At 49.1% G+C, this 20,530-nt stretch overlaps 2 protein-coding genes across 2 annotated transcripts in view; one reads left to right on the top strand and one right to left on the bottom strand.

Annotated features, from left to right (window-relative positions):
- LOC140198171 (gamma-aminobutyric acid type B receptor subunit 1-like) overlaps positions 1-20,530 on the bottom strand; it is a 289,471-nt gene that overhangs the window by 243,693 nt on the left and 25,248 nt on the right. The gene's annotated exons all lie outside the window — the stretch shown is intronic.
- On the top strand, positions 547-3,033 carry sft2d3 (SFT2 domain containing 3). The gene has a single exon (XM_072257362.1). The coding sequence runs from the start codon at positions 1,221-1,223 to the stop codon at positions 1,899-1,901; it is 681 nt and encodes a 226-aa protein (XP_072113463.1). The 5' UTR covers positions 547-1,220; the 3' UTR covers positions 1,902-3,033.

The raw sequence follows: 20,530 nt of genomic DNA, 5'->3' as shown, positions 1-20,530 counted from the left end.
GGGGTGGGGCACATCACACAGCATCCACACAAACTTGATTACCCAGTTTGGCGGGGCCGAAGGCTGCTCCCCCTAGGCGAAAGCGAGCTGAGCAAGCCTGAGGCTTACCAGGGGGCGACAACACTTATAGAAGAATAAACACAATTATGAAACAAAAGATATGAGATGTGCCTGTGACCCATTCTCACGGGGCTGATGGTCCATGCACCCAACATCTGGGACAAAAACACAACATCTGTCTCCCAGCAGCCTCTAAAGGGATGATGAAGGTTGGGCAATAAATGCTGGCAATAACCACATTGCAAAAATAAACAAAGATATTAATCTACTTTTTAATACTTACAAGTGACTAACATATACTATTTTCCAAGGAGAAATGAGCTCCTACTGCACAGCTGGCTGCTGCCTATCGGTTGTCATGGCTACCTGAACCCCCTGTGACCCCGCCAGGGAGCGCTCACTGCGGCGATCGATTAACCTGCTTGCGGGCCTTAGCAACCATCAGACTGCCGGCACTCGATTAGCGGAGTCTGGCGGCCATTTTGAGAAGGGCGAGAGCGGCGGGCGGAGGAAGAGAGCGGAGCGGAGCGGAGTGAGGCACCGGGGCTCGGGGAGGTGGCCCGCGAGGCGGCTGCCGGACGGAGGGAGGCAGCAGAGCAGCAGGGTCCGGGCAAGCGGCCCGTGGGACGGCGACCGGAGGGAGAAGCGTTGCCGCACAAGGAAGAGGTTCCGCGGACTGTCGTCAAGCTGCTCGGCAGCCGCTTCGAGCAAGAAAAGGCCACCTTAAAGGGACAGTCCACTCGGAGGGAGTCTTAAAGTGATAGTCCACTCCGAGAGAGTCTTAAAGGGACAGTCCACTCGGAGAGAGTCTTAAAGTGACACTCCACACGGAGAGACTGTTAAAGGGACAGTCCATTCGGAGGAAGACTTCAAAGCGACAGTCTACTTGGAGAGAATCTTAAAGTGACAGTCCACTCCAAGTGTCTATTAAAGCCACAGTCCCCTTCCTAAAGTGACAATCTGCAGTAAGGCCAGGCCACTACAAGGTCAATCGGCTCAAAATCAGCACACCCAGCCCTCCAGACCATTCCTGCTCACTTCCCCTGTTTCTTTAGGCTATAGTTGTTAAGAGCACGTTTGTTATTCTGAAGGTTGAGTGGGAATAGGGGCCGTGTGACCTCGGAACCCTACTTTTCCCGGAAGACCCACCTGTCCTCGGAATGGCCGATCTGAACCGTCAGCTCCGCGACTATCTGTCCCAGTCCCGAGCAGGGCAAGCGGGGCAAGCGGCTGACAGCGAGCCTCTCCTCATCCCAGACACTGAGTCCCTGTCAACTGCACCCAGCTGGGCCAGCAGGCTGAACCCCTTCGCTGGGCTGGGCAGCGGCTCGCCCCCAGACCAGAGCACTGGTCCCGCTGAGGGAGGGTTGTGGGCGACCGAGCCTGACCCCTGGTTGCCCTCCCTGTCCCGACGCCAGCGGCTGATGGGTTTTGGCCTGTGCCTGGCAATGGGACTGCTGTGCTTTGGCCTCTCGGCGATGTATGCCCCCTTCCTACTGCTGAGGGCCCGCAAGTTTGCCTTGCTCTTCACCCTGGGGAGCCTATCCCTGCTGGGCAGCCTGGCCCTACTGCGGGGGCCCGGGAACCAGCTGCGGCTGCTGGCCTCCCGGGACCACCTGCCCTTCACCGCTGCCTACATGGGCTCGCTGCTGGCCACCCTGTACGCCGCCCTGGCGCTGCAGAGCACCGCCCTCACTGCTGTGGCTGCCACATTCCAGCTGGTCGCCCTCACTGGATACCTGCTCAGCTCGGTGCCCGGCGGGGCGGCCGGGCTCCGCTTCCTGGGGGGCCTCTTCACCTCGCTCTTCAAGCGGACCGTCAGCAAGTCCCTGCCCCTGTGAAGGTAGCTCAGGGTGTTGGGGAGGCATTGGCCATCGCTCAGAGACTGGATGCTCCCCCTCCCCCCACTGAAGCACTAGATGCTGAGGCTACTGCCTCTGAAGGAAAGTTCCTTAGAAATTGAGAGGTAACTGTGTCTGCCCTCTCTGATGAATGCAGAAACTCCTGTGGCCTCTCTCCACAAGAATTCTCCCAAGAGAGAGACAATGCAGGGATTTCAACGAGAAGTGCCACAATTCCTTCCGCCCTCCCTCCCACACACACAGCAGATGGTGCTCGAACACCTGAGTTTTATCTTCCAGTCTCGACATAAACTATGGACTCTCCACAGTGGCAGATCCTTCCCACAGCACCCTGAGAGGCTGCCCGATATGCTGAGCCCCTCCAGCGGAATGCAGCAAATTCCTGAGGGTGATTCACCCCAGCCTCCACCAGCCTGTAATCATCCGTCGATCGACAGGCGTTTAACCTCAGCAGAAATTTACCCTGCGTCCTGAACATCAGCACCTTACGCTTCACGTGGGACAGTGGCTTCAAAGCAATTCAGTGAAGGTCCTCATCTCAGGAAAGTCTGGACTGAGGGAAGGGAGAGAGATTGGGAACAACGGATTGGAGTACAGTGGTTTGTAACATCCAGTGGGCTAGCAGAGCAGATCCCAGAATCAGGCTTCTATCGTGAAATATGTTGTTTTGTGGCAGCGATATATTACGATACATAATTTAAAACATTATAAATTGCAATAAGAATTATATATACAAAAAAATTAAATAAGTAGAGCAAAAAAGAAAAAAAGGTATTGTTCCTCAGAACTCTGATGGTGGAGGGGAAGAAACTGTTCCTGAATCGTTGAGTGTGCGTCTTCAGGCTCCTGTACCTCCTCCCTGATGATAGCAATGAGAAGAGAGTATGTCCTGGATGGTGGGGGTCCTTACTGAGAGATGTTGCTCCTAAATCTGCTCTTATGTCTTATGGTCTTATGAAAACAGCCACTAGTGATGGATGCAGGATGGAGGGAGTGACAGACAAGGGAGATTGGACTGGGTGGTGGACAACTTCATAATGACAAGCTATTATGTACATATGATTGTGTAAAAGGCAACTGATTACAAAATAAACATAATGATTGAATGAAAGGCAAGTGTACATTTGAACTCCACTGTGCTGTTTATAGTTGGTGCGCCTGGGGCTGGGATGTGGAGAGAAGTCGTGAGCTGTCAGTTCTGTGGGTGCAAATGGCACCTTATGGTGTTGTTGAAATTGTTCACACTCAGTTCAATTAAAGCCTGAAAGTGGAATGTGGAGAAGATTGACTTCTGTATCCCTCTAAGGAATACTGTACTGGACAGAGTATGGGATTTCCGTAAGGTGTTGGTCACTGTATAACACCGGGATACAGTACTGGTGGGGACGGGTCTGTCACTATGTCACTGGGATACAGTACTGGTGGGAACGGGTCTGTCACTATGTCACTGGGATACAGTACTGGTGGGGACGGGTCTGTCACTGTATATCACTGGGATACAGTACTAGTGGGGACGGGTCTGTCACTATGTCACTGGGATACAGTACTGGTGGGGACGGGTCTGTCACTATGTCACTGGGATACAGTACTGGTGGGGACGGGTCTGTCACTGTATATCACTGGGATACAGTACTGGTGGGGACGGGTCTGTCACTATATCACTGGGATACAGTACTGGTGGGGACGGGTCTGTCACTGTATATCACTGGGATACAGTACTGGTGGGGACGGGTCTGTCACTGTACAACACTGGGATACAGTACTGGTGGGGACGGGTCTGTCACTGTATATCACTGGGATACAGTACTGGTGGGGACGGGTCTGTCACTATATCACTGGGATACAGTACTGGTGGGGACGGGTCTGTCACTGTATATCACTGGGATACAGTACTGGTGGGGACGGGTCTGTCACTGTACAACACTGGGATACAGTACTGGTGGGGACGGGTCTGTCACTGTATATCACTGGGATACAGTACTGGTGGGGACGGGTCTGTCACTGTACAACACTGGGATACAGTACTGGTGGGGACGGGTCTGTCACTGTACAACACTGGGATACAGTACTGGTGGGGACGGGTCTGTCACTATGTCACTGGGATACAGTACTGGTGGGGACGGGTCTGTCACTATGTCACTGGGATACAGTACTGGTGGGGACGGGTCTGTCACTATGTCACTGGGATACAGTACTGGTGGGGACGGGTCTGTCACTGTACAACACTGGGATACAGTACTGGTGGGGACAGGTCTGTCACTGTATATCACTGGGATACAGTACTGGTGGGGACGGGTCTGTCACTGTACAACACTGGGATACAGTACTGGTGGGGACGGGTCTGTCACTGTATATCACTGGGATACAGTACTGGTGGGGATGGGTCTGTCACTGTACAACACTGGGATACAGTACTGGTGGGGACGGGTCTGTCACTGTATATCACTGGGATACAGTACTGGTGCGGACGGGTCTGTCACTATGTCACTGGGATACAGTACTGGTGGGGACGGGTCTGTCACTATGTCACTGGGATACAGTACTGGTGGGGACGGGTCTGTCACTGTATATCACTGGGATACAGTACTGGTGGGGATGGGTCTGTCACTATGTCACTGGGATACAGTACTGGTGGGGACGGGTCTGTCACTATGTCACTGGGATACAGTACTGGTGGGGACGGGTCTGTCACTGTATATCACTGGGATACAGTACTGGTGGGGACGGGTCTGTCACTGTACAACACTGGGATACAGTACTGGTGGGGACGGGTCTGTCACTATGTCACTGGGATACAGTACTGGTGGGGACGGGTCTGTCACTGTATATCACTGGGATACAGTACTGGTGGGGACGGGTCTGTCACTGTACAACACTGGGATACAGTACTGGTGGGGGCGGGTCTGTCACTGTATATCACTGGGATACAGTACTGGTGGGGACGGGTCTGTCACTATGTCACTGGGATACAGTACTGGTGGGGACGGGTCTGTCACTGTATATCACTGGGATACAGTACTGGTGGGGACAGGTCTGTCACTATGTCACTGGGATACAGTACTGGTGGGGACGGGTCTGTCACTATGTCACTGGGATACAGTACTGGTGGGGACGGGTCTGTCACTGTACAACACTGGGATACAGTACTGGTGGGGACGGGTCTGTCACTATGTCACTGGGATACAGTACTGGTGGGGACGGGTCTGTCACTATGTCACTGGGATACAGTACTGGTGGGGACGGGTCTGTCACTGTACAACACTGGGATACAGTACTGGTGGGGACGGGTCTGTCACTATGTCACTGGGATACAGTACTGGTGGGGACGGGTCTGTCACTGTATATCACTGGGATACAGTACTGGTGGGGACGGGTCTGTCACTGTATATCACTGGGATACAGTACTGGTGGGGACGGGTCTGTCACTGTACAACACTGGGATACAGTACTGGTGGGGACGGGTCTGTCACTATGTCACTGGGATACAGTACTGGTGGGGACGGGTCTGTCACTGTACAACACTGGGATACAGTACTGGTGGGGACGGGTCTGTGACTGTACAACACTGGGATACAGTACTGGTGGGGACGGGTCTGTCACTATGTCACTGGGATACAGTACTGGTGGGGACGGGTCTGTCACTGTATATCACTGGGATACAGTACTGGTGGGGACGGGTCTGTCACTATGTCACTGGGATACAGTACTGGTGGGGACGGGTCTGTCACTGTATATCACTGGGATACAGTACTGGTGGGGACGGGTCTGTCACTGTACAACACTGGGATACAGTACTGGTGGGGACGGGTCTGTCACTGTATATCACTGGGATACAGTACTGGTGGGGACGGGTCTGTCACTATGTCACTGGGATACAGTACTGGTGGGGACGGGTCTGTCACTGTATATCACTGGGATACAGTACTGGCGGGGACGGGTCTGTCACTGTATATCACTGAGATACAGTACTGGTGGGGACAGGTCTGTAACTGTAACACTGGGATACAGTACTGGTGGGGACAGGTCTGTAACTGTATGTCACTGGGATACAGTACCGGTGGAGGTGAGTCTGTCATTGCATTTTTTCAATTATATAAAGAGTAACAGGAAAGTGAGAATTGATATTGAACAACTGGAAAATGATGCTGGTGAGGTAGCAATGGGGTCAAAGACATTTGCATCTGTCTTCACTGTGGAAGACACTAGCAGAGTGCCAGAGGTCTGTGAGTGTCAGGGAGCAGGAGTGAGTGCCATTGCTATTACAAAGGAAAATGTGCTAGGCAAACTCAAAGGTCTTAAGGTGGATACATCAGCTGGTCCAGATGGACGACATCCCAGAGCCCTGAGAGAGGTTGCTGAAGAGATAACAGATGCATTGGTCATGATCTTTCAAGAATCACTTGATTCTGGCATAGTCCCAGAGGACTGAAAGATTGCAAATGTCACACCATGTTCCCGATGCTGGGGGAGTCCAGAACCAGAGGCCACCATTTAAGAACAAGGGGTAGGCCATTTAGAATGGAGTTGAGGAAAAACTTTTTCACCCAGAGAGTGGTGGATATGTAGAATGCTCTGCCTCAGAAGGCAGTGGAGGCCAATTCTCCGGATGCTTTCAAGAAAGAGTTAGATAGAGCTCTTAAAGATAGCAGAGTCAAGGGATATGGGGAGAAGACAGGAACGGGGTACTGATTGTCAGTACTGATTGCCAATGAATGGCAGTGCAGATTCGAAGGGCCGAATGGCCTACTCCTGCACCGATTGTCTATTGTCACTCTTTAAGAAGGGAGAAGGAGGGGTGAGGTTTTAAGATAATTTGAGAGTATTGGTAAAATAAGTCAAAGTTAGCAGTTTCTGTGAAGGGAAATCTTATCTGACAAATCTGTTAAGAGTTCTTTGAGGAAGTAACAAGCAGGGTGGACAAAGGAGGGACAGCGGATATCATTTACTCAGATTTTCAGAAGGCATTTGATAAGGTGCCACACATGAGGCTGCTTAACAAGATAAAATGCTATAGTGTTACAGGAAAGATACTGGCATAGACAGAGGAATGACTGACAGGCAGGAGGCAGAGAGTGGGAATAAAAGAGGCCTTTTCTGGGTTGGCTGCCAGTGACTAGTTGTATTCCTCAACGATCTCTATTGGAATTGCTACTTTTCACATTGTTTGTCAATGATTTAGATAATGGAATTGATGGCTTTGTGGCAAAGTTTGCAGATGATACAAAGATAGTTGAGAGGGTAGGTAGTGCTGAAGAAGCAATGTGATTGCAGCAGGACTTGGTCAAATTGCAAGAATGGGCAAAAAAGTAGCAGATGGAATGGAGTGTTGGGAAATGTATGATAATGCACTTTGGTAAAAGGAACAATAGTATGGACTATTTAAATAAGAGAAGGTTCAAACATCAGAGCTGCAGAGGAACCTAGAAGTCCTCATGCAAGACTCCCAAAGGTTAATTTACAGGTTGAGTTTGTAGTAAGGAGGTCAAATGCAATGTTGGCATTAATTTCAATGGGAATAGAATATAAAAGCAAGGAGATAATGCTGAACCTTAATAAGACACTAGTCAGGCTACACTTGGAGTATTGTCAACAATTTTGGGCCCTATATCTCAGAAAGGGTTTGTTGACATTGGGGAGAGTCCAGAGGAGGTTCACAAGGATGATTCCAGGAATGAAGGGGTTAATACATGAGGAGCGTTTGGCAGCTTTGGGCTTGTCCTCACTGGAGTTTAGAAGAATGCTGGGGGGATCTCATTTAAACCTACCAAATGTTGAAAGGACTAGATAGGGCGGATGTAGAGATGTTGAAAGGGCTAGATAAGGCAGGTGTATGGGAGTGGGATCCAGGATCAGCCATGATAGAATGGCTCGATGGGATGAATGGCCAAATTCTGCTCCCACGTCTAAGGGTCTCATGGTCTTATGGACCCAAGGGGAGGCGATAGGCAGGTGAGAAGTGGTAGAAGGTCATATAGGGAATAGGGGAAAGGGGGAGGAATTTGTTTACCAGAAGAAGAAAACGATATTCATACCATGTAAAATACCAGTGAGCAACCATTTTAATTCTGATTCCCATTCCCTTTCCAACACGTCCGTCCATGGCCCCCTCCTATGCCAAGATGCAACACCTTAAATTCCCGCTCGGTAGCCTCTAACCTGATGTCCTCTTACAACACCAGGGTACAGTATCATTGGGGACGGGTCTGTCGCCGTACAACACCAGGGTACAGTACCATTGAGGAGGGGTCTGTCACTGTACAACACCAGGGTACAATACCACTGGGGACAGGTCTGTCACTGTATAACACTAGCGTACAGTACTGCTGAGGATGGTGAACCAGCAGCCGAATATAGGAAAGGCATTGATGAAACTATAACACCCCGAGAAAGGTTTTACTGCTACCATAATGGTCTTTCTGTAGAAGTAGTGTTTGGGTTACGGTTAGAGATAACGGGTGTTTGGAGTGTGAGCTCTCCAATAACGGGAGAGTGTTTTCGTGCCCTGTGCCTGACACCGGGTGAGATGGGTCTTCTGTTCGGGGGGAAATGAAGAGAGAAGACGCCGGAGAGAAGAGGTCGTAGGACTCGTCCCAGAGCAGGGCCAAGATTTGACGAAACCCGGGGAGATCGAAGGAGGATCAGTGAAGGGGAAACCGTGAGCTCCAACTTGTGCACGTTAGACTGTTTCATTAAAATGGGCCCTTTCCTTATTTTACTTTTCCCTCACTAACCCTGTAGTCAAGTGAAGAATTATAAAGCTAAATTGTTTAATTGTACTGGCTGTTACTTCATGGTACTGATTTGTGATGGGGTAACAAATCACTCAGCATCCACACAAACTGGGGGGGGGGTGTTTCAGGGTGGACATTCAGGGACTCTATTTCACCCGTTTGGTGGAGCCAGAGGTCGTCTTCCCTAGACATACATAGTTGACAGAACCTGAGGCTTGCAAAACAAATGGAAATGGCTGAAGTGAGAAGATGGTCAGAAGTTGGGGGGTTGAGGGGGTGTGGGTTAATGGGAACATGGGGAGAGTGAACTGGACTTACAGGGGAGAATGGGAATCAGGCCTGGTGAGGCAATGCCAAACCACAACGAGATTTCTGACCACCCTTCCAGGTATCGTTTATCATAGGTTAATCCAACAGGCAGGTTTAAACCAGCACAGCTCACAGAACGGCGATGCTATGAGTCTAACGTTGGGGGAGGGGGCCTCATCTCTCCAGGGCCCAAGTAGCCAGCTGCTCTCCAAAGACGGCTTTTGACGGCCAGTGTGCCCCCTCCCACCACACACACGCCCCACCCCGTACCTCCATACTCAGCGGCCAGAACTCTGGCTAAGACCTTCCACATTCAAGAGCACTCAGGAGTGATGAAAGCATAATATTATTCCAATAAAAATAATTGAAGCACTTGCAGATAGTCGCGTAACGGCTAGGAAGAAAATAAACCAACTAAATTAAAGCACATTAAAGTGTTTGTTTCCCATTCCCTCCGACAGAGCAGATTCGATGAAGATGGTCCTGCCCCACTCTCTGGGCGTTGCTCGACCAGGCCCTACCTGAAGACCACCAGTGTGCTGGGCTCTCGCCTGTCCAACGGCCTTTTGACAGATCAGTGGCCTTTTAAACACCAGATTTTCTACCCTGACTGGTTACAACACAGTCTGCTACGGCAATTTGAATGCGCAGGAACGCAAGAAGGTGCGGAGAGTAGTGGGCTTCGCTCCACCTCATCATGGGCACATGGCTCCCCACCATCGGTAGGATTGACAGGAGGCGCTGCCTCAAGGAAGCATCATCAGAAGATCAGAGGAGGTGACTATCCAGGACACTCCCTCTTCTCACAGCTACCAGCAGGCAGAAGGTACAGAAACCTGAAGTCCCACACCGGCAGGTTCAAGTACGGCTACAACTCTTCAACTATTTGGTTCTTGAACCAACTGGGTATAACCTAATGACTGGAGTTTAGCAAGCCAGTGGCCATTTTGATCAGTAATTAACTTCTGTTTTGATTGTGTTAACTGCGGTGGCACAGTTTCGGAGCAATTGGTGTAACGCTTTACCGCTATGAGATCAGCGTTCAGTTCCTGCCGCCGTGCGTAAGGAGTTCGTACGTTCTCCCCGTAACCGCATGGCTTTCCTCCAAGTGCTCTGGTTTCCTCGCACATCCCAAAGTGGTATGGGTTAGGGTTGGTAAGTTGAGGGCACACTATGTTGGCATCACTTGTGGGCAGACCCCAGCACAATCCTCTCTGATTTGATCTGACACAAACGACGCATTTCACTGGATGTTTCGATCTACACGTGAGACTAAAGCTCATCTTCATGATCTTTATACAGCAGAGAAAGAGACCCTTCAGCCCATCTCACCCTTACTAACCACAATGCCCACCTAAGCCTATCCTATTTGCCCACATTTACGACATTCTTGAAACCTTTCCTGTCCCTGTGCTTATCCATGGTTACATTAGATTTATAAACTTACATTACATAATCCTCTGCCATCTTAAACCAGTGTTTATCTTACTTACTTTAAATTTACTTCAAGTTTCCAGCAACTGCAGTTTTATCGATTTTTAATGAAAGAGCTTTGCCGGCTCTCTGGAACTTCCCTCAAGCAATATCCAGGAGAAGAATCAGGAGGAGGATTTTTCTTTTCTCCCGTGTTCTTTGAGCAAAAGGATATTTGAAATTTGAGGATGGAGTTTGACTGACAGTCAGATTAATCCCGTTGGGAATGCAGGCTGTGGTGTAGTGGTCTACATCTATGCCGCATGTCTCTATAAATCTTTCAAACCGAGGACCGAGATTTAGGCTGAGAATCTAGGAATGAACTGAAGATGTGATACTGAGACTTCAGAAGGTATTGGTCAGACCACATTTAATGTGTGCAGCACAGAAAGCAGCTTTGGGCCCCATATCTGAGAAGGGCATTGGGAAGGGACTAGAGGAGGTTCACAGGAATGATCCCAGGGAATGGGGGGGGAGGCCGCAGGGAATCTCATTAAAACCTATCGAACATTGAAAAGTCTAGATAGAGCGGACATGGAGGGGATGTTTGAAAATTGTGGGACCAGGGCCATGGCCTCAGAATACAAGGATGTCCCTTTAGAACAGAGGTGAGGGGGAATTTATTCAGCCAGAGGGTGGTGAATCTGTGGAATTCATTGCCACAGATGGCTGTGGATGGAGGCCAGGTCATTGGGTATGTGAGTGGGTTTCACTGGGTGCTCATGTTTGCCCCCATGTTCCAAAGGTGTGGATGGGAGTAATGGCTGGCCCAGACAAGTTGGGCCACTCGGGTCTGTAACCGTGCTGCACCTCTAAATAAGCAAACAGCCATGACTGAATAGCAGATCAGACGTGATGGGCTGAATGGCCTAATTCTTCTCCTATGACTTATGATTTTATGGGAGCACACCAAGCCCCAGACCCGCCTAACGTAGAAATACATAGTCGGCCTACGGTCACTGGGTCTAAGTCCTGCAAGTCGCTCCCCTCGAGAGTACCGGGGGGCCAGAAGGCCAAGGTGACTCAACAACCCTGTGCAAGAACCTTCAACTTCAGGAGTAGGCTTTGCAGATTAAAGTCCTGGGGCAGGAGGCCCAAGAGGGTCCGGAGGGAATCCTCATGTACCCAGATCGGAAGTGATCCCCATCCCCCTGGAGGGGCTGCTGCAAGCTTCCAAAAAGGGGCACAGGAAATCAGAATCGAGTCTATTAACGCTGACATATGGCGTAAAATGCTTTGTTCAGCGGCAGCAGCACGGTGCAATAGAGAAACAAAATCTATGAATTACAGTAAGAAATACGTATACAATCATAAACTAGAGGAAATCTGCAGATGCTGGAGATCCAAACAACACACACAAAATGCTGGGGGAACTCCGCAGGCCGGGCAGCGTCTATGGAAAAGGCCAAGACCTTTCAGCAGGACGAGGGGTCAGAGTAAGAAGGCGGGGGGAGGGCAGGAAGAAACACAAGGTGATCAGTGAAACCGGGAGGGGCGGGGGAGTGAGGTAAAGAGCCAGAAAGTCAATTGGTAAAAGAGATACAGGGCTGGGGAAGGGGCAATCTGATAGGAGAGGACAGAAAGAAAAGGGGGGAGGAGCACCAGACGGAGGTGGTGGGCAGGCAGGGAGATAAGGTGAGAGAGGGAAAAGGGGATGGGGAATGGTGAAGTGGGGGGGCATTACCAGAAGTTCAAGACATCGATGTTCATGCCTTCAGGTTGGAGGCTACCTAGAAGGAATATTAGATGTGGCTCCTCCAACTTGTGTGTGGCCTCATTGCGACAGTAGAAGAGGCCATGGACTGACATGTCGGAATGGGAATGGGAAGTAGAATTGAAAAGGGTGGCCACTGGGAGATCCCACTTTCTCTGGTGGATGGAGTATAGGTGCTCGGCAAAGCGGTCTCCCAATCTACGTCAGGTCTCATCGATATGCAAAAGGCCACACCAGGAGCACTGGATACAGTATATCACCCCAACAGACTCAGAGGTGAAGTGTCACCACACCTGGAAGGACTGTTTGGTAATCTGAATAGTGAGGGAGGTGGTGTAGGGGTAGGTGTAGCACTTGTTCCACTTGCAAGGGTAAGAGCCAGGAGGGAGATCAGTGGGGAGGGACTAAAGGACAAGGGAGACGCGTAGGGAGTGATCCCTGTGGAAAACAGAAAGTGGGGGGAGGAAAAGATGTGCTCGGTGGTGGGATCCAGTTGGAGATGACGTACATTACAGAGAATTATGTGCTGGATGTGGAGGCTGCTGGGGTGATAGGTGAGGACAAGAGGAACCCTATCACTGGTTCGGTGGCGGGAGGATGGGGCGAGGGCAGGATGCGTGAAATGGAGGAGATGCGATTGAGGTCAGCGTTGTTGGTGGAGGAAGAGAAGCCCCTTTCTTTGAGGGAGGAGGACATCTCTTTAGTTCTGGAATGAAAAGCCTCATCCTGAGAGAAAATACAGTGGAGACAGAGGAATTGAGAGAAAAGGATGGCATTTATACAATTAACAAGGTAGGAAGAGGTAGCTGTGAGAGTCCATGGGTTTATAATAGACACCATAGATAAACTGTCTCCAGAGATAGAGACAGAGAGATTGAGAAAGGGGGGAGAGGTGTCAGAAATAGACCAGGCAGGGTCTATAAAAAATATTCATCACCACCCCCCTGGAAGTTTTCATGTTCTACTCTTTTACAACATTGAATCACAATGGATTTACCTTGGCTTTTTTTTGACACTGATGAACAGAAAAACACTCTTTTGTGTCAAAGTGAAAACAGATCTCTACAAAGTATCTAATTTAATTGCAAATATAAAATACAAAATAATTGATTGCACAAGTATTCAGCCCCTTTAAGTCAGTATTTAGTAGATGCACCTTTGCGTCTGTGTTCATAGGTCTCTATCAGCTTTGCAGTTCTGGACATGACAATTTTCCCCGTTCTTCTTTACAAAACTGCTCAAGCTCTGTCAGATTGCATGGGGATCGTAAGTGAACAGCCCTTTTCTGGTCCAGCCACAAATTCTCAATTGGATTGAGGTCTGGACTCCGACTTGGCCACTGCAAGACATTAACTTTGTTGTTTTTAAACCATTTCTATGTAGCTTTGGCTTTATGCTTAGGGTCACTGTCTTGCTGGAAAACAAATCTTCTCCCAAGACGCAATTCTCTTCCAGACTGCATCAGGTTTTCCTCCAGGATTTCCCTGTATTTTGCTACTTTCACTTTACCCTCTACCTTCACAGGCCTTCCAGAGCCTGCTGCAGTGAAGCATCCCCATAGCAGGATGCAGCTGCCACCATGCTACACAGTAGGGATGGTGTGTTTTTGATGATGTGTGGTGTTCGGCTTACACCAAACACATAGTGTTTAGTCTGACGGACAAAAAGCTCAATTTTGATTTCATCAGACCATAGAACCTCTTCCAGCTGACTTCAGAGTCTCTCACATGCCTTCTGGCAAACTCTAGCTGAGATTTCATGTGAGTTTTTTTTTTTAACAACACTGGCTTTCTCTTTGCCACTCTCCCATAATGCTACAACTGATGAAGCACCTGGATAACAGTTGTTGTATGCGCAGTCTCTCTCATCTCAGCCACCGAAGCTTGTAACTCCTCCAGAGTTGTCATAGGTCTCCTGGTGGCTTCCCTCACTAGACCCCTTCTTGCACGGTCACTCAGTTTTTGAGGACAACCTCCTCCAGGCAGATTTACAGGTGTGCCATATTCTTTCCATTTCTTGATGATTGACTTAACTGTATTCCAAGAGGATGTTCAGTGACTTGGAAATTTTCTTGTATCCATCCACTGATTTGTGCTTTTCAATAACCTTTTCACAGAGTTGCTTGGAGTGTTGTTGTGTCTTCATGGTGTAGTTTTTGCCAGGACAGTGACTCACCAACAGTTGGACCTTCCAGATACAGGTGTATTTTTACTACAGTCAATTGAAATTTCTTGACTGCACACAGGTGATCTCTATTTAATTAATTATGTGACTTCTAAAACCAATTGGCTGCACCAGCGATGACTTGGTGTGCCATATTAAAGGGTGCGAATCCTTATGCAATCAGTTATTTTGTGGTTTATACTTGTAATTAACTTAGATCACTTTGTAGAGATCTGTTTTCACTTTGACACAAAAGTTTTTTTTCTGTTGATCAGTGTCCAAAAACAGCCAAATTAAATCCACTGTGATTCAATGTTGTAAAAGAATCAAACATGAGAACTTCGGGGGGAGGGAGAGATGAATACTTTTTATGTATAAATAGTGCAAAAAGAAAGCAACATAAAGAGACACGCAAAGTGCTGGAAGAACTCAGCAGGTCAGGCAGAACCTGTGGAAATGAATAAACAGTCGGCGTTTCGGGCTGAGACCCTCTTTCGGGACTGAGAAGGAAGGGGAAAGGTGATAGGTGAAGCCAGATAAGTGGTAAAGGTCAAGGGCTGAGGACGAAGGAATCTGAGAGGAGAGGAGAGGGGACGGAGGTGGAGGTAGTGAGGTCATGGTAAGATGGTGAATATTCAGATTACCTTTCTTTGTCACCTGTACATCAAAACATACAGTGAAGTGTGCTGTCCGCATTAAATGAAATGAGGAAGGATTGCACTGGGTGTGCCCACCAGTGTCACCCCACTTCCGGTACCAACGTGGCACGTCCTCAACTTACTACCCCTAACCCCTCTGTCTTTGGGATGTGGGAGGAAACTGGAGCACCAGGGGGAAACGCACGCAGTCACGGGGGAAGTGAGCAAGCTCCTCACAGAGAGCGGTGATTGCTGGTGCTGTACAGCGACTGCGCCAACACTACACCGCCGTGACAGCTCGTGGGTTCACGGACCACTCAGAAACACAATGGGGGGTGGGGGGGAGGTGGTGTTTCTGAAACGTTGAACGAATCCCCTCGGGTTTCTGTACTCGCTGATAAGACAATAAGGCCACAAGATATAGGAGCAGAATTAGGCTATTTGGCCCATCCCCTGCCTTCTCACCACAACCTTTAACACCCTGACTAATCAAGAGGCTATCAACCTCCGCTTTAAACATGGTAATAATAAGATACTGTGGCGAGCATTTGGTCCATAATGACAGACGAGGAAGCTCATTAAACTCAGCGACCGTTTTATTCTGGTAAACACAAAACAGACCAGGCACTGTGACCCAGAGAGTGAACCCCACCAGTCTCACACCAACAGGGGAGGTGACCATCACACACCCTGGTTACAGTTAGAGTGACCCACAAATACACAGGCAAATAACCGTATAACCCAAGCTAAGATGTAGCAGTAAATGAACTGGCACTCCCCACCATAATCCCACAAGAGAATTTTAACACAAGAACAATAAACAGCGCTGGTCATCAGAAATGCAAGGGTGGGCTGTCCACGCCCCTCCCCACAGTGTCACAATATATTATTATATGGATATATATGGAGAATAATTCACAGGGGATGGCTGATGGGCACTGCTCTCCTGGTATAGATTAGAGTGTCCCAGCAGTCTTGAAGGTGAGTTAGAGTCCTGTGACTGTATAAGGAGCCCTGGGGCCAAGTGGTACTGAAAGGTGATAAAGCATCGTGAAATGATCATCCCGCAATCTCAGCAGGGGACACTGTGACACTTACAGCTGCACGTGTTTATTACCGTGCTGGAGACCACTTAAATCCTGCTGATTTACGCTGAGTACCAGCTTCGTTCACTGAGAGCAACTGGAATGGACACTGGTGATGGTATCACGCTCAGAGAGTGATGAGCATTGTGAAGCACAGGAGGTCGTAGAGACTCTAACGCCTGATCCAGGCTTTCTGAAATTCAGCGCGGACAAAGAAGAGGAGAGAAACAAGGAATTGCAGGGAGGAGGAAAGGTCAGTGGAGAAATAACACGTGTGTTGTAAGTTCCAAGGCTGCCTATCCATCTGTCTTTTTACCACCTTCCCGCCATTTCTGTCCACTGACATACAAATTATGAGGGGTACAGATAGGGTAAGTGCAATCAGGCTGAGGTTGGGTGAGACAGGTCATAGGTTAAGGGTGAAGGGTGAAATGCTTAAGAGGAACGTGAGGGGGAACTTCTTCACTCAGAGGGTGGTGAGAGTGTGGAATGAGCTGCCAGTGCAGGGGGTAGATGTGGGTTTGATTGCAGTGTGTAAGAGAGGTCTGGACCCGTACATGAATGGGAGGAGTTTTGTCCAGTTGTGCCTCAACACGACTACGTAGAATAACAGTCCGACACGGTTACACTCTCTGTATGTCTCTCTGCCTCTCTGTCACGCTCAAATACACAGACTCATGCTGAAACTCTGTCTGTCACACACACACACACGCACACGCATGCTCTCTCTCTGCCTCTCTCTGTGGAATTCATTGCCACAGGCCGTCAAGTCATTGGGTATATTTAAAGCAGAGGTTGATAGGTTCTTGATTAGTCGGGGTGTCAAAGGTTACGGGGAGAAGACAGGAGAATGGGGTTGAGAGGGATGATACACTAGCAAAGATGGAGTGGTGGAGCAGACTCAATGGGCTGAATGGCCTAATTCTGCTCCTACATTTTATGGTAATGTGTGAGAACGGATGCAAAGTGACCGTCAGCAGGACTGATGCAGAGACAGGAGGGGACTGAAATTGTCCTGATTCAGTCCTTCCCCACCTTGGGAAAATGAGCCTGACAGTATTGAACCCCAAAATCAGAGTGAGAGTGTGTGAGAGAGTGTGTGAGAGAGAGTGTGTGTGTGAGTGTGTGTGTGTGTGTGGGGGGGGTGAGAGCGTGTGTGAGAGAGTGTGTGTGTGTGTGGGGGGGGTGAGAGCGTGTGTGTGAGAGAGTGTGTGAGAGTGTGTGTGTGTGTGTGTGTGTGAGAGAGTGAGTGAGAGAGTGTGGGTGAGAGAGTGTGTGGGTGAGAGAGTGTGTAGGTGAGAGAGTGAGAGTGAGAGAGAGTGTGTGTGTGAGTGTGTGTGAGAGAGTGTGTGAGTGAGAGAGTGTGGGTGAGAGAGTGTGAGAGAGTGAGAGTGAGAGAGTGTGTGTGTATGTGAGAGTGAGAGAGTGAGAAAGAAAGTGTGTGAGACAGTGTGAGGGAGGGAGTATGTGAGAGTGTGAGAGAGAAAGTGTGTGAGAGACAGTGTGTGAGAGACAGTGTGAGTGTCAGTGAGAGTGAGTGATAGTGAGAAAGAGAGAGAGATTGCTCATTTTTGTGAACCTCTTTTGTACCCTTTCCAGTTTCAACACATTCTTTGTTGGATAAAGGGGCCAAAACTGCTCACAATACTGCAAGTGAGGCCCACCAGAAGCTTTATAAAATGTTCACAAAAATGATTCCGGGAATGAAAGGCTTGTCCCATGAGGAGTGTTTGATGGCTCTGGGCCTCTGCTCACTGGAATTCAGATGAACGAGTGGTGAGTCTGTGGAATTCATTGCGACGGGCAGCTCTGGAGGCAAAGTCATTGGGGTATATTTAAGGCAGAGGTCAATAGGTTCTTGTTTAGTCAGGGTATGAAGGGATACAGGGAGAAGGCAGGAGACTGGGGAGACAGGGAAACTGGACCAGCCATGATGAAATGGTGGAGTAGACTTGATGGGCTACATGGCCTAATTCTAATTCTACATCTTATCGTCTTATTCACCCTATCTACATCCCTCATGATTTAACACACCTCTCATTCTCTTGCGCTTAATGGCTGCTCTTTCAATATTACAAGGCAAAATGAGAAGTTCAAAGGGATCATAAACTGAACTATTATCTATTCACATTAAAGTAAACTATTATTCCTCCTTCACCAACCCCCCCACTTCAAACTAATTCAGAATCTGAAGTCTTGAACTTACCTTGATTATCAAAAAAAACTTTGTTCTTTCGTGATTTCAAAAAATATTTACAGAAGTAACCATGCAACACCTTTTCATTCTTTGCATTCATAGTTAATGCATTCTGCTGCATTGGTACACACCAGAGGCTGTGGCCCCCCCAGGGCTGGAGGGCTACAACAATAGCTGAGGGACTTCCTCGCCCAACTCGGCCCCTCCCTCTCCTATACTGTCGTCATTCCCCAGGATGAGCGATGGCGAGGCTTGGAGCGGTATCAGTAGGAGGGCCCGACAGCACCAATTTATCAAGGTCATTAAACTGCCTCAGACAGTGGGGAGAGCTCACCTCACCGCGAGAGAGACCAAGCTTCTGAATTCTCTACCAGGACACAGTGCATTCAAGATGGTAGGTATTTACATGTTGGGGGAATGGAGGGACAAGGAGAGGTACGGAAAGAGTTCACGAGGACACACACTGACAGTCTCTCTCACACTCACCACACTCACACTGTCTGTCTCTCCCACACACTCTCTGTCTCTCACATACATACACCACTCACACTCTCTGTCTCTCTTCACACACACCACACTCACTCTCACACATAGCACACTCCCAATCTCTCACACACACCACATATACTCTGTCTCTCTCTCAAACACACACACACCATACTCACATTCACACTCTCTGTCTCTCTCTCACAGACACCACACTCCCAATCTCTCACACACACTCCACACTCACACTCTCTCTCAAACACACACCATACTCTCACTCTGTCTATCTCACGCACTCCCTCACACATTCTCCCTCTCTCTTGTACAGACACACACATAACACACTGTCTCTCACCCACTTGCTCACACAAACACACTCCCTCACACACGTTCTCTGGATCTCTCTCTCTCTCTCTCACACACACACACACACACACACTGTCACTCATGCACACGTGCCTTGTCTCTCTGTCACACAATTTCTCACACACTCTGTCTCTCATACACATTCATATACTATGTCTCTCTCACACACCACACTCACACTCTGTCTCACACACACACTCCCTCACAGGCTCTCTCTCTCTCTATCTCAGATACACACACTCCTTCACACCCTCTCACACGTACACACTCAGAAACTCTGTGTCTCTCCCTCTCTCACACACAGTCTGTCTTTCACTCTCACATACACACTCACGCATTCTCTGTCACAAACACACAAACAGTCTCACATATTCTGTCTCTCTCTCACACACACTGTATCTCTTCCTCTCTCTCAAACACACATTCACAATCTCTGTCTTGCACACGCACACACACTATCTCTCACAAATGCATATTCCCTCACACAAGCGCACTGTCTCTCTATTTCACACACACACTCACACTCCCTTGCACACACACTGTTTCTCTCAGACACACACACATAAACACTGTTTCTCTCACACACACAAACACTTCACACACACTGTCTCACTGACACTCACTCATACAAACACTTCACACACACTGACTCACACACACAAACACTCCACACACTCTCTCTGACTCACACACACTCTCTCTCTTACCCTCTCCCATGCTTTGCCGATTCCACACCGGAGAAAGGTCCTATCACTGATACCCAAGCATTCCCAGTGCTCCGGCAGAGAGAGATTACAAACCCTTGTGTGAAACTAAATATAGTCTTCGTCTGCAGCCTCTTGATCTGACCCATCAGCTTCTGACCTCTGTCCCCAGCACCCTCCAAATCACTCCTCCCGGTTCCCCCGGCCCAACACCCCTCCTGGCGGTCCCGCCTATCACTCCCACCTCCCAGCTCCCGTGTCCCCTCGCTTCTTGACGCCGGCCAGCTTCCCCTGCACCCCCAGTCCTGAGGCTCACCGTTTTGCCCTCGTTTCCCCTGTTTTAAAGCATTTCCTACTGAAACACGGCAATTTTTTGTTTGTATTGAGCTGCACTGCTGTCGCAAATTGACAAACGTCAGTGGGAATAAACCTGTGATTCTGCCCCTCGTATCAACCTCCTTCTGCCTCTGACCCTCTGTCTGCAACCTTCCTATTTATATTCCCTCCCCGGTATGAGACCCCGCCCCCCCATGGATAGACTGCTATCCCTCTCAGCAACACCAAAACTGATTTCAGGATTTGTACTTTGTACACAATGTGCTGTATCCCGGTCTTTGAAGTGTGCGATGCCTCTTCAGCGCACAGAAACGGCACGGCTCCTCACAGATCAAAGCCGGCTGCCCAGCACCTTGCCGCAGTCTCCCTCCGAATCCGTATGCCAATCCCTAGCTCACAATCAGTA

Source organism: Mobula birostris, chromosome 5 (assembly GCF_030028105.1).
Source record: "Mobula birostris isolate sMobBir1 chromosome 5, sMobBir1.hap1, whole genome shotgun sequence".
NCBI classification, from domain to species: domain Eukaryota; kingdom Metazoa; phylum Chordata; class Chondrichthyes; order Myliobatiformes; family Myliobatidae; genus Mobula; species Mobula birostris.
The sequence above is the reverse complement of the archived record's forward strand: the minus strand, read 5'-3'. Positions and strand labels throughout refer to the sequence as shown.

What these genes read in the sequence shown, in the direction of transcription:
- sft2d3 (XM_072257362.1), top strand. Translation starts at nt 1,221, where the DNA reads ATGGCCGATCTGAACCGTCAGCTCCGCGACTATCTGTCCCAGTCCCGA.